Source organism: Echiichthys vipera, assembly GCF_963691815.1.
Source record: "Echiichthys vipera genome assembly, chromosome: 15".
In the NCBI taxonomy this organism is placed as follows: domain Eukaryota; kingdom Metazoa; phylum Chordata; class Actinopteri; order Perciformes; family Trachinidae; genus Echiichthys; species Echiichthys vipera.
Window position 1 is genome coordinate 9,029,012 of NC_139840.1, and position 11,789 is coordinate 9,040,800.

The following is an 11,789-nucleotide window of genomic DNA, read 5'->3' on the forward strand; positions in this document are numbered from 1 at the left end:
CCGTTCTTATCTAACCTCAGGTAGGGAAAATGTAGCAAGTTGGAAAAGTTACACAGGGGCCCAACACCTTATTTTAGTCATGCGCTCAGCACGTTAATCTCGCCATGAGATTTTAAAGTGTCACAAAATATAAATGAATGTGAAATTTATTTAAAGCTGCACTAATCAATATTACACATAGTAATGTTTTCCATTAAGGGGCTTGAAGGCCTAACGAAAATGTAAAAAAAAAAAAGACCGCTTACCTTGCCCTGCATTGGCTGGATGAATAGCCTAAGTAGGAAGCGTGTGCCATAACAACTTTATATGTGTTTACATCTCAGTTAGCTAAAAAAAATCTATGCACGCTGAAGACAAGTCGAGCTGTATTGCCTTATCACACTCACCTGACTTGCGAAGGTGAAATGGTCTATTTTTAAGACCATCATTAATGTACCCTTATAATTAGGCCTATTAGTTTTCCTAGATCACTGTACAGTTGCTCAATGAATGGAAGAAGGAAGTTCAGGAGCTTTACCCCCTGGGGGCTGCCGACCAATAGCCAAGAAAAATAAATGAAGACAATTATCAATTAGGGAAAATAAACGCTAAAGGCATCACTAAAAGATGAATTAATCTCAAATGTGTTCAATTTAAAATAAGTCCTGCTTAAACGTCCACACTAGAGACAAACAGGTGATTCACCGTAATTATTATTATTATTAGCAAAATTATTATATTATAGGATAATATATTTTAATATAAAATAATATTTAGTTGAGTATAAAATAATATTGAGTTGTGGTTGATATGAGAGAAAAGAATAAGATGTCAGATAAATGTGAAATTAATTTATATCTTGTAAAATAAAGTGGTGACTAATATATTATGCATTGTAATTATATATATATATATATAGATATATATATATCTATATATATATAATTAAATACTAAATAATACTAAAATACTAAAAATGTGCCACTTCCCACTCATTCTCGAATATGTGAGAAAAAAAAGTTTTTGCATTAATTATTTCGTATGTGTTTTTCTATTTTTTATGTTTTATTTTTTTGTCTGCCTGCATTGGCACGATCGGTTTTTGTTTTATTATTATGTTTTCTGTTTAAATTTAAAATATAATATTAATATTATTTTGCCTCGCGTATCTTGGTACCTCTTCTGTAAACTTCCGGTGAAAAAAACCCGAAGTGAGCACGACACCGGAAATGGAAGGCAAAAAAAAAAGAGAAGAAGCAGAACCGTCAAAACATAAACAGACCAGTCAACCTTGTGTGAACGCAGTCAGCTTGCGTTATAGTCTGTCTTTTACTAAAAGCTTTATGCACACCTTCCTAATGTCGTCTTTTTACGGTCAGAAAAGTCCTAGTCGAGGCACTTAGCTCGCTCAGTTGCTAAGTAGTTAAAATAAATCTGCAATAAAGATTAGGACCAAACTAAGAAGTACGCCTCGTCGGGCCTTCGAGTAGAGGTAACGCAAGCTATGCTGTGTAGCCATTACAAGCACTGTTATCTGCCTGCTCGCCTTTTGACAACCAATTGTTTAGACTGACAGCTGTGTTTAGTTTTCGATATCCGTGAGCCTCGCGCAGGCTAGTTAGCATTAGCTCACGTTCATAACAGTCTCAGGTAGTCGCGCACTGCAGAGGACAATGCACTATTAAGCATTACTCAGGCCTGTGAGTCAGCTACCAAGCGAGTTAGTTTGTTTATGTCCTTTACGGGCGGCGGTAGATAGTGTTAGTAAAAATAGCCCGACTGTTAGTTCGGATGCTACGAAGCTAACAGGTAGCTTGTGCCCCACGGCGCACAGTGCGGTAGTTGACAGCAGTTCAGCGAGTGCAAGCAAAGATGTCGGCCCACTTATGCATACAAGTGTATTATCTATTATCTTAATGTGAGCCCTTGTTATTCTGTTTAATAACCAACCTAGATATTGCTTTTATTCAAACGTTCTCCCTCGGGTCGACGCAGGACAAAGGAGACAGAATGGCTCAGGCTGACGGCAAATCCACTGTGCTTAACGGTAAAGGATCAGTGCAAGAACGAAACTGAGCATTTACAATATAGTGACCATGATTGCGAGGTCTCGGTTTCCTTAGCACAGTTAATCAGAGGATATGTTTGCTTTTACTAGGTGGCTCTGAAGAAAAAGAACCAGGAGAAGATCAACACAACGAGGCAGATGCATCTGGAAGCAAAGAGGGACAAATACAGTCTTCTTCTCAAGATGGTAACCACATTTTTGTGGTTTTAAGCAGTTGTTCTTTAAAAAGCATGCTGCTAACACTGTTTGGTATGGTAGAAACATTGCATGAATATATTTTAATTTCATGTCAATGTGAAATACTTCACTTTACTGCTGGGATACTCTTTTTTGCAGCTTAATAGGACTTAACTTTGATACAGCCATTGTATACCTTTTGTCGAATCTCTCAGTGAGACAGCAATGTCATAACCTCCATGACTCTGGCTTTCCCTATTTCTGTAGCTACCAAAGAAACAGGAGAGGCGTCCGGAGACAAGCCTATGCCAGATGTGGAAGGTGAGGTGGGGGCAAACAGAGAGGGAGGGGAGGAAGAAGACACAGACAGCATGGATGGCAGCGGCCTTTACTCCCTGACTGAGGATGGTGAAAGAGAGAGCGAGGGAGGCAGACAGGAAAGAGCAAGGGATAAAGATGCCGGGAAAAGGGCAGCTAGAAAGAGGAATAGACCTGGCGGCGGCTCCAATCACTCCTCCAGCTCAGATGAGGACGATGATGAGGATGAAGAAGAACAGAAAGATGACGAAGATGAAGATGATGATGATGAGGCTATGGAGGCGTGGCTGGGAGCAGAGCTCTGTGACCTACGTGGCCCTGTATGGCGGGCAATACCCTCATTGCGCTCCAGGGAGATCGGCAGGGACTCACACCAGTTTGTGAGGCGTGTTTGTGGAGCCCGTGGTCTTGTGCAGAGGTTAGAGCTCCAAGGCCGACTGGAGAGGCACACGGGCTGTGTCAACACGTTGCACTTCAATCCCTCAGGCACCCGCCTGGCTTCGGGCAGCGATGACCTGCGAGTGGTGATCTGGGACTGGGCTGTCCGCCGCGCTGAGCTGGAGTTTGACAGTGGCCACAAGAGTAATGTATTTCAGGTAAGGAAAGGCAAAACTCTTTACCTCTTATTAGCAGAGAGAGATGAATTAAGGACTTAAGAGGAATTTAACCAAAGGCACAGAAAGTGTTATACCATTTAGCAACCAGGGTTATTGATTTCTATATATAAAAAGTAAATGATGTAACAAGACAAGAGTGTAAACTAGGCATTGCCAAGATGATTTCGATTCATGATATAATCCCGATAATCATCTAAATTTACTGACAATCACTACTAAAAACACACAGGAATCACTTTAAGAAACAACAATTTTTATTGCATCAAAGATAGGACATCTTTTTTTTTTTAGTACAAATTAACCCATCTTAAAGAAGTCAATCATAAACCATAAGGTCCCTCATCAAAAATGTCATAAACATTGTAGCAATCACAGAGAGAGTGGGATTTACAGACAAGCCCAGTGGAAATACTGTAGATGGTCATTTCTACATGCAGACAGCCTTTTAAATGATCAAACTTATAATTGTTGTTGTGGTTGATAAAAACTTGCAAAGCAATCTTGATTGTACATGCAACAATCACTTTCATTTTCTATTTTTAATAGGCTACAGCGAATGAGACGAAATCCTTAATGAAAACGGTTACTGACCCCTCTCTACCATAGACGCTGATTTGAAGTGACTGAGTCAATAATCAAAGTAATCCTTGGGTACAGAAACTTAAAAAGAGTCTTCCCCCTGCCTTTAATGTTCTTAGGCAAAGTTCCTGCCTCACAGTGGAGACTCCACCTTGGCCATGTGTGCTCGAGATGGTCAGATCAGAGTGGCTGAGCTCTCCGCCACACAGCGCTGCAAGAACACCAAGCGGGTAGCACAGCATAAAGGGGCAGCACACAAGGTGAGTGTTTGTGTACTGTACGTGCGACTGGAAGTGTTAAGGTGTTTGTGACATAATTTGCAGCTGTGGTAAATATATTTAAGACTTTAATATCCTGATGATAAAGTACAGTCTCCCACTTGTTTGTGATTTTATGCCCATTTTTGTTCCAGCTGGCCCTTGAGCCAGATTCCCCCTGCTCCTTTCTGTCTGCTGGAGAGGATGCTGTGGTGTTTGGTATTGATCTGCGTCTAGACCGTCCTGCCAAGTGAGTGATGCCATTATTAAAGTTTACCAAGTTTAAATATAGTCACCTCATGTATTTGATTTTCTCTTGGATTTCTAAACAGACTGGCTTGTGCAATAGGGGGCAAAATATCAGCCTGGGAACTAGATCAATCTGCCAAGCTCACTTTTTTTATTTGCTCTGAGCACATACGCCTGGCCCCCCTCCCATTTAGTCACATGTCCAGCTGACCGTGTCCTAGACAGGCCAATCACAATGGTTTATCTATCCATCCAGGGCAGGCTCAAGACTCAAACTCAGATCAACTTGTCAAACTATGCAGCGCTGATCAAATATCAATCAAGAGTCTGTTATATTATTTGTCGCCTAAAATGTTTCCAGAGACCCATTTGTGGACTGTTTAGCTGTAATTTGACAAAGTTTGAGACAATGCCGCCATTTTTTTTTGCTTCAGAATTGCATGTATCACTCAGTACTATATCATTTCACTGCTCTGATTGGTCCAGTGACATTTTGGTCCGTACCATTGATAATGCCCTGTGGAAATCGATAATGAACAGAGGGTGCAGACTTAAATGCATTTGCAAATGTTTCGCGTTGCAAGGCTAGCAAAATATCATAAACTACTTCACAATACACCTAATTATTAATTTGTGTTTAAGGAAGTCGCAGGTATAGATACAGCTCTGGCATTTTTAGATCATAGTTAGGTCATAGTTTCCCATGCCAGCACTAATACATTGTTTTTCCTTTGTGTCTCCTTAAATTTGTGTGGCAGTAAACTGGTGGTTGTAAAGGAGGGGGATAAAAAAGTGGGGCTGTACACCATCTATGTCAACCCAGCAAAGACCCAGCAGTTTGCTGTGGGCGGAAGAGATCAGTATGTGAGGTATGAAGCAGCTTGTGGTTCCAGTGCTGATTATTTCACTATTAATGCAAAATGGGATGTAATGGAAATAGTATAACAATGTTTGATATTGGGGCTTACTGTCTCTTAGATGTTACTTCTGAATCCCTTTTCCTTTCCTTCCTCATTTTCCCCTCTTCTCACCCTCTTTAGGATCTATGACCAGAGGAAGATCAATGAGAATGACAACAATGGTGTACTGAAAAAGTTTTGTCCTTCACATCTGGTATCCAGTGAGTCCAAAACCAACATAACCTGCCTTGTGTATAGTCACGATGGCACAGGTAAAATCTTGCTACACCTTACATTTTCCTATCATAAGTACAGTAAAAATAAAGACATGGGACAGTTGCATGCAGAGTGTAGGTAAATAATGTAATAACCCGTGACATGATTTAATTTCCTTAAAATCTCCATAATCCTGTTTCGCATGTGTATTTGAATTAGTTTGTCGTTAAACTAATTTCTCATTTTGTTTTGAACATGTTGTAGAAATATTGAAAATAATGAGCCCTGCACTCTTAAAATAAGAGTGTCTTAAAATAAACGTCTTTATGATGTCTTATAACATCTGCCCTTCTTAGACTTCCTGATGTAACCACAATGCAATATCAGTGACACTCAGACAGAATGAGGTCTGTTCTAAAAAGCATTAGTGTGCTCTCATCTTTGCAGAACACCAGTTACATCGGGTTTAGAGTTACATTTTTCAGAAATCAACAACTTAGCTGAACTTGCCTGAATCTTCTGTATGATAAAGAGCCCAAACCATCTTCTGTCTCCATGGAAACAAAGGGAAATAAACAAAAGGACTGTTTGACCCTTTTTGTCTTTGCAGAGCTCCTGGCCAGTTACAATGACGAGGACATTTACTTGTTTGACTCCAACCACAGTGATGGGGCTGACTATCGCAGGAGATACAAGGGACACCGCAATAATGCTACAGGTGCTAAATTTGGTTCCCAGTTACAGCAGTCATTTATTACAGTAACTAAGTAGTGCCCTTTGCACCTATTCACAGTTTAAGTATCAAACTTATGAGATATGGCCCCACTTCGCATGCGTTTGCCTGATGATTGATCATTTTTGCTGTTACGATTTGGCCGATGAAAACTGGTGTATAAAGGTAAACTGCAGAACTGTAAGGAGACTCTGGTATGCTCACAGACTTATTCTATCTTCCTCTTTGATCTTCGCATCTTTCTCACAGTTAAGGGGGTCAACTTCTATGGGCCACGCAGTGAGTTTGTGGTCAGTGGCAGTGACTGTGGACACATCTACTTGTGGGACAAGTACTCGGCTCGCATTGTCCAGTTTATGGAGGGAGACAGGGGAGGAGTGGTGAGTCAAAGAGAGAGAAAATAATGAATGTTTTTGTTTGGTTCAAAGATGACCGCAACACGTGTGGTTAGCAGAAAAAGAGATGTTTTGACAGTCATGTTGACATCATGACAGCACTTTCTCTACAATTTCACTGTGTAGTCATGTCACGGACATAAAAGGTATATACATATTTAACGCAACACTTTTTTTCCATTTCAAATTAAAAACCCTCTAGTGTTTCTGTGGACAGAATCTTTCTGTCTAAAATAAATATAAATTAGATTTATAATTCAATGAAACACTTATTTATGCCCATTATCACAGGCAAACTCAATGTAGAAAGGCTGGCAGCACTTCAGCTGCAGCAGCGCTGTCTGTGTGGAGCGACCACCGTTTCAGCGAGGTCTCCGTCACACGCTGCTCATGTGGCCTGTGTGGCCCAGGTGTTACGAAAGGCTGTACAAACACTGTTGGCAAGTCGTGCTTCTGTGATCTCCTTGTTGATTACCCAATATCGGTATTCACTTGTAGCACTTTTTTTCATATTTTATTTTGATAAAAATACAGTTTTGCTTGTATATTTTCTTTCACAGCAGAATCAGCTTTTTGTTGCTGAGACATCCATCCTAAGAATGTAAAACCCCCCTTCATCTTCATATTTATCATCTCAGTCATTTTCTCTACTTTCCACAACTACAGGTGAATTGTTTGGAGCCACATCCCCATCTGCCAGGTTTGGCCACCAGTGGGCTGGATCACGACATCAAACTGTGGGCCCCAACAGCCGAAAGCCCCACAGGTCTCAAGGGTCTAAAAGAGGTATTCTATTTTATTTCCATTCTGTTTTTTATAGTTTTGGCATTACATTTTCCCACTTCCTTGTAGACATAGGGATGCAGTCAGTGACACCAATGAAAACAGTTATACAACAAAGTCTGTGTGTACAGATATATTATAAACCCAGTTTAAGAGAAGTCCTAAAAGTATTGGAATTAGTATTAGTATTGGGGACATGCATACTGCTGTACATTCACACCTGTTTGTTTTTGTTGTTGTTGTTGTCAAGGTGATGAAGAAGAACAAGCGGGAGCGTGATGAGGATAGCGTGCGCCACGGTGACCAGTACGACACCCAGCTGCTGTGGTTCCTGATGAGACACATGAGGAACAGACGGCCTCCGAGGGTGAGCTCTCTAACACTACAACAAACCAAATACAACAAACGTTAGTTATGTTTCTGGTTGTGAAGTTTAAAAGACGTGGATAGTTACAAAAATAAGCGCTCAAAGCCTGGGTCAGCTGTGACACCAAAGTCGCTCTCTTTTAGTGTTGCTTTATCACCATGGTAACTTATGCTTTCACCCAAACTTGGTTGAGAGAAGGTTTTCAGTTAAGACCTAGACCTTCGGGTTAGATCGGCTACTTAAAGCTAACCCTCCTAGAATTCCTTTATGAGAGATACAGGTTCTCATCAGAGGGTATTCAGTATTTGATCACCCTGGTTGGACCTTATGTTGGCAATTTTACACAAAGAAGCCGTGCACTTAGTGTTGTGCAGTGTGTTCGTGTTTCACTGTGATCCTTTGCCACGGGTACATATTTGCATGCATGCAGTTGGTGATGCCGAACGTGAGCAAAAATATGGTATGCTGTGCTATCAGCAGGGTTGTAGCTGCGCTCAATTCATTGCGCAATATGCTCGTGAAGTTTCAAAGCTTTTGTTATAGTGTTTCAGATAAAAGTAAACCTGTGGCTCCTTGAGACAGTGGTAGAGTGGAGGTAGCGCATCAGTCTTAAAATTCTGTGCGCAAGTTTCGTCTACCAAGTGATGTGCGTTTATGTGTAGTTTTAAATAAATCCAACTTACGTCACATGGAAAACTTATTCACTACAGGTTATAGAATCCAAAGAAACCCTGGGTATGTTCAGCGCGCTTCATAATCACCCCTCTGGTCGGCATGATGTTTTTGTCTCTATTTCTGCCCAAAATATTCTCGTTCTTGCTTTTCTCTGTTCTCTACTTCTTTGTCTTGTTACAGGCTCGCCGTGAGGGTGCAGACGCAGACACAGATGAGTCCTGGAGCTCTCCAGATTCCTCTGATGAAGAGGAAGGAGGTCCAGACCACGTCCAATGCATGTCCTCCTGAGCCACACACACACACACACACACACACACACACACACACACACACACACACACACACACACACACACACACACACACACACACACACACACTTTACATACACGCATACATACACTTTACATACATGCATACATACACACTTTATTGCCCTTGAATCGATGCACATAGGCAAGCACTATTGACACACTGGGACACTCAAACACTGACGAGCCACTGACTTGTTTTTGTTTTGTTTTTTTACACACATACAAGCTCACACAGATAAAAACACACAGATTTACTTCAACATACTTTTGAAGCAGAGTGACAGAGATGCTTAATGCCTGGTTTCCCAGCAGTTGTGATGACTGCAGATACTGCATACACACTTCCAGAATCCATATTTTTGAGTAATTGTACAAAGAGTGCTTACAACCTTATAAACCACTTGGAGGCCCCTGCTCGTCCATACAATATCTATATGATCTGTCTAGCCCCAGAACAATGTAGTGTGCGTGTATGGCAACAAGCAGCACCTCTTTAGGTACCCCGTAGGAAGCTATCCATCACCAGCACACAATCCCCCCTCTCTTAGTAACTAACCTCTTGCTCTCGAGCACTCTGTGCTGATGAAGGGAGTTTCAGCAGTGAGGAAGGGCATAGAATCATACCCTCCAACCATCCCCTAAATGTGACTTCCTTAAAGATTTGAACTCCAAGAGGGAAACCCCAGTTGACCCCTCACTGCATCGCCGCAGTCTCATACTGATTTCTGGCCCTGCACTTGTGCAGCTAGCTTTTTTCCTCCGAGGACTACTAAATCCCTACATGCTGCATCACCCGACATGCTGCCCTTAAGCTACTTCCTCTCCTCCCCTTTCCATCACCCTCCCTGTCACTACTGGTGTGCACTTCGAATCAGGGACGCTTTAGTTTGAGAGACAGACAAAACGTGCACAGAGTGTGTGACTTTGGAAGAAGAGCCCTTGTCTTGTTTAGTAGCCGTCATGGGAAACCCTACAGTGAAGTTGACTATTGATTTTTTTTGAGCGGTGAGATATTTTGCACTTCATTTTTTTGACTGAGGAAGAGGAGGATTCTTTTGCTTCCACCGGCCCTTTCCTCCTCCTCTTTCCTCTCCCTCCTCCCTCACTCCAGCCTGACACCTATGTTTGACAGGAAAGCTTAGATGTTGAGGTAGACAGTGTTCAGCGCTTGCTTTGTGTAAGGACTGATGATGGGATCTGTTGGGGGAGCTGTAATTTTTAAAGAGCCAGAGCCGACCTGGATCAAATCCCAATTGAAACATGGCCTACGTGCCAGTTAAGATTTGATTAATAAAGGACTCAACAAAATCAAATCAATTGCTAAATGACATTTTTCAGACAGACATTTCGATCAGGTCGTGTGTTTGCAGCCACTCAAGAGGAAACTTCTGTCCGTGCTGTATTCACAGAGAAAAGAGGAGGGGGGGAGGGGTTCAATATGCTTGCCAGTCATTTGTTGTGTGAGAGCGATAAAGTCCAGCTTTTCTCATTTTCTATGAGAACTCTAGTTAGTTGAATTTATATGTACATATATAAATATATATTACTGTAAAAAAAAAAAAACTTTAGCAAATACTGTTTGACTTTAAAAAAAAAAAAAGAAATGTGTCAAAACATTTGATTGGTATTGCTGCAGAGGTTTATATTCTATATGACGACAAAGTAGTTTTAAAAACCCAGAGGGAAAAAAAGTTGACTTGAGGCACCATTTTATTTCCTTTTTTTTCCTTTTGTGAATGACACCCCTCTGCTGTGAACAGAACAGCTGTCATTTCAAGTATTGAAGGCCTGACTCTTTCTTGTTCAAGAAAAACATATTTCCTTTCTAGATCTTAATCCATCATTTGAGACAGTTATATCCAGATTTTCCCACTGGCTATTTTTGGCATCTTGTATACATAAGGCATTTGATGAACAATTCTTTGTCCACCACTGCCTAATATTGCGTTCTACCAGTTAAGTTGGAAATATGTCTGATTCGTGCAATAAACAAAAATACAGTACTCTTGATGTCATTTCATGGTCTCATTCTGTGTTATATTGTTGGAACACTCCGTTTGTATTTATTTTATTTAGTGATTGCCATAAGAGGTCCTATTCTTTTTACTTTCGCTTTAGTCACCAGATTTATAGGCAGCCAGAAACATTCACACTAATTGACAGCTCAAACTCATAGTATGGCTTTAGATCAATGCAAGTGATATTCTGTGCCAATATTTACTTAATTTTCCTATGGAACACAAAATATATTTTAAAAAAAAGAATAGTCACAATATGTGCAGCAGTCTAAAATGTCCTAACTAATATCTAAGTTTAGGTCAAACCCCCAAAACACTGGATCCTACTTTTCCCATAATGCAACTCAGTAGTGTATCGTGTAGTAGTTAAAGCTCATGTCCTTTAAACCTCACATGTGTAATATTGCCTTTTTTATCAAATCGTTGTACAGGTTAATTCTAACCCCACACCAATACAACTAAAGCATACCAATTATAAAACCACAGGGTTACTATCAGGGCTTTCAAGATTTGAAAATGAAAGCAATGAATTGTCGTGTCATCTGCTGTATATCTTCTGAAAACTGATTCGTGTTTGATTTACACTTATTGGTTTATATGAAAATGTTATTTCAAGCATCCAGCCTTTTTTTAATCCAGACGTATTGACGTCACAGTTGGAAAAGCACAGGTGTAAATGATACAATTATCGGTGGCTGAATTTCATTTAGCTTCTTCTGGTAATTTGCATGCTTGCTCACTGTCACAGTTTAATAATAGAAGAATAGAACGGCGCCTTAAAGTCATTAGTGGCACCTGTGCCATTTCCACAGAAACAAGGCTCCAGTTCTAAATCGAATATTTACATCCTTTTAGTATGTATTGCAGTTGCCCTTAAATTATGTACTGGTGCATGCAGTATAAATACAATTGACATACTACTTCTTCATAACATTGCAACCTGAACTTTGACCTTCTTCGACATACATGCTGCGCAAATGATGGTGGGTTGGAATAGCCAGAAAAGCTTGCATACAACAGCAACTCTAAAGTCACTTTCCTTTACATACCTGCCTTTTGTTCAATAAATTACCTCTTTATTATTCAAATTACCTCTTCATTTATATACAGTGGAGATAAAATTAGAGAACAATGTATTAATTCATG

At 40.4% G+C, this 11,789-nt stretch overlaps 1 protein-coding gene across 2 annotated transcripts; it reads left to right on the forward strand.

Moving 5' to 3' along the window:
- Positions 1–1,248: 1,248 nt before the first annotated feature.
- Positions 1,249–10,603, forward strand: dcaf8 (DDB1 and CUL4 associated factor 8). Of its 2 annotated transcripts, none has more exons than XM_083927767.1 (13): positions 1,249–1,471; positions 1,953–2,026; positions 2,138–2,233; positions 2,492–3,138; positions 3,858–3,998; positions 4,151–4,245; positions 5,003–5,113; positions 5,285–5,415; positions 5,970–6,077; positions 6,342–6,472; positions 7,154–7,273; positions 7,521–7,637; positions 8,493–10,603. In XM_083927767.1, the coding sequence occupies exons 2-13, from the start codon at positions 1,990–1,992 to the stop codon at positions 8,598–8,600; spliced, it is 1,842 nt and encodes a 613-aa protein (XP_083783893.1). In that variant the 5' UTR covers positions 1,249–1,471; positions 1,953–1,989; the 3' UTR covers positions 8,601–10,603. The 2 variants fall into 2 exon arrangements, with proteins under 2 accessions (XP_083783893.1, XP_083783894.1); XM_083927768.1 differs by having other exon boundaries at positions 1,975–2,026.
- Positions 10,604–11,789: the final 1,186 nt, after the last annotated feature.

Bases quoted from the DNA above. Each gene is read 5' to 3' on its own strand.
- dcaf8 (XM_083927767.1), top strand. From the start codon at position 1,990: ATGGCTCAGGCTGACGGCAAATCCACTGTGCTTAACG. The intron at 7,274-7,520 runs GTATTCTATTTT...GTTGTTGTCAAG, and splicing joins GTCTCAAGGGTCTAAAAGAG to GTGATGAAGAAGAACAAGCG. The intron at 7,638-8,492 runs GTGAGCTCTCTA...GTCTTGTTACAG, and splicing joins GGAACAGACGGCCTCCGAGG to GCTCGCCGTGAGGGTGCAGA.